Source organism: Babylonia areolata, chromosome 33 (genome assembly GCF_041734735.1).
Source record: "Babylonia areolata isolate BAREFJ2019XMU chromosome 33, ASM4173473v1, whole genome shotgun sequence".
Taxonomy (NCBI): Eukaryota; Metazoa; Mollusca; class Gastropoda; order Neogastropoda; family Buccinidae; genus Babylonia; species Babylonia areolata.
In genome coordinates this window covers 6344715-6347141 of record NC_134908.1, presented here as the reverse complement: position 1 = coordinate 6347141, position 2427 = coordinate 6344715, and the positions used below count along the sequence as shown (strand labels likewise).

At 45.5% G+C, this 2427-nt stretch overlaps 1 protein-coding gene across 1 annotated transcript in view; it reads right to left on the bottom strand.

Annotated features, from left to right (window-relative positions):
• The window catches only part of LOC143277168 (glutathione S-transferase A-like), a 12410-nt gene extending 10598 nt beyond the window's left edge, over nucleotides 1–1812 (bottom strand). The window contains exons 1-2 of the mRNA XM_076581933.1: nucleotides 1430–1812; nucleotides 149–214 (exon numbers count right to left, since the gene is read on the bottom strand). Coding sequence (XP_076438048.1) covers nucleotides 149–214; nucleotides 1430–1603 — 240 coding nt within the window. The 5' untranslated portion in view covers nucleotides 1604–1812. The remainder of the gene's footprint in view (nucleotides 1–148; nucleotides 215–1429) is intronic.
• Between the last annotated feature and the right edge of the window lie 615 nt (nucleotides 1813–2427).

Sequence of the window (2427 nt, the reverse complement as noted above, 5' to 3'; positions counted from 1 at the left end):
CATACTTCTTCTTCTTCTTCTGCGTTCGTGGGCTGCAACTCCCACGATCACTTGTATGTACACGAGTGGGCTTTTACGTGTATGACCGTTTTTACCCTGCCATGTAGGCAGCCATACTCCGTTTTCAGGGGTACTGAGTCATACGTACCTCCAGGTAGTCACAAATGGCCCCAGATTCGTTGATGATGGTGGAACCGTCTCTAAACGCAGGAACCTGCAATACAAAAATTAATATTATTAGTTTCACTACTGCTACTACTACTACAATTACTGCTGCTGCTGTTGCTGCTACTACTGTCAATAAGATGACAACATGAATGCTGGAACTTGTACAAATGGTATGATGAGCTACTACTACTACTACCATGACTACTACTGCTGCTGCTACTACTGCTGCTGCTGCAGCTACTGCTGCTGCTAATACTAATACTAATATGACGACGTCATGAATGCTGGAACTTGTACGAATGGTATGACAAGCTACTACTACTACTGCTGCTGCTGCTGCTGCTACTGCTGTTGCTGCTACTACTACTGCTGCTGCTAATACTAATATTGATACTAATACGACAACGACATGAATGCTGGAACTTGTACGATCGGTATGACGAGCTGCTACTACTACTACCACGAATACTACTACTACTGCTGCTGCTGCTACTACAACTACTTCTGTTGCTGCTGCCATTGTTAAAAGTACTATGGCTAGTTTGACAGTGAGAGTTTCATCGTATATAAATATAATAACTGGGAATCAAATCACATCAAATCAAATCAAACAGACACACAGACACAGACACACACACACACATACACACACACACATGGCGTTAAACTGAAGAAGACTACGACTACTACTGCTACTACTACTACTACTACTACTACTACGCTGCTACTACCACCACTCTCACTACTACTACTATTACCACCACCACCAGTGCCAACACCATCACCAGTAGAGGTAACGTGTCTACCCAGGAAGTGAGAGAATCTGAGCGCACTGGTTCGAATCACACCGGAAGTCGCCAGTATTCTGTGCCAATCCACTAGACCTTGAGTTGTGGTCTGGACACAAGTCATTCGCATGAAATGATAAACCGGCCGAGGTCCCGTAAACAGCATTCATTTAGCGCACATAAAAGAACCCACAGCAACAAAAGGGGCAGTTGTCCCTGGCAAAACTGATTCTGTATAAAAATCTAATTCGACAAGACTGAAAAACAAATAAAATCGCAGGCAGAAAAGAAAAAAAAAATGCATGACGCTGACAGTGTAGCGATGCGCTCTCCCTACTGGGGAGAGCAGCCCGAATTTCACAGAGAGAAATCTGTTGTGAGAAAAAGAGTAATACAAATACAATACAAATACCACTACTATCACTGCTACCACAACTACCACAACTACCACTACTACTACTACTACTACTAACCTGTCCGCGTGGGTTCAGCTTCAATACGTCTTCTCCCTTATGTTCGCCCTGACTGAAACTGATCATCTTGGACCCGTAGCCTTGCAGTCCTTTTTCTTCCAGAACCATCATGACTTTCCAGCAAGGAACACTGCCGGTGCCCCAGTACAGGAACATGTCATTCTTCTGGGCCATGCTGTTTTCCGGCTTGCGCTTCAATTCAAGACTGTCCGTCCGTTCAAGAAAGCGTCGTGTTAGAAGAGATTTGAAAGACAAAACAACGTCGCAAAGGCTGGGCAGGTGGAGCTTTTCTTCCCGTTGAGCAAGCCGTCTGCTTGATAAAGTGTGTGTGTGTGTGTGTGTGCGTGTGTGTTTGCGTTGGGGATTTGCCTTCGAGAGCGCAGCGGTTGTTGTGGTGTGGGGTCGTGTTTTGGTCAGTGTACGCGGTTGGTTTCTTGTGCATAAGTAGTAACTTCGAGTCGTTCCCGAGTGATTGTTTTTGTGCATGTCTTTCTGTGTCCGTCTCTCTCTGTGTCTGTCTGTATGTCCGTCTGTATGTCTGTGTCTATGTGTCTGTGTCTTTGTCTGTCTGTCTGTCTGTCTGTCTGTCTGTCTGTCTCTCTCTCTCTCTCTCTCTCTCTCTCTCTCTCTCCTTTCTTTTTCTTCCCGTTACACGACTAACATGGACTTGCCGATGACTTTGTCGTGGTTCATGCATGCTGGGTATTTTCGTGTCTCCAATACCCACTGAACACTGATATAGGTTACAGGATCTTTAACGTGCGGATTTGATCTTCTGCATACGTATACTGACACACGAAGGGAGTTCAGGCACTAGCAGGTCTCCACATATGTTGACCTGGGAGATCGGAAAAATCTCCAACCTTTAACCCACCAGGTGCGGTTACCGAGATTCGAACCCGGGGCCCTCAGATTGAAAGTCCAACGCTTAATTAAACCACTCGGCTATTGCGCCCGTCAAAATTAATAAGGAACACCTATTGCTCTCTCAGCCTGTC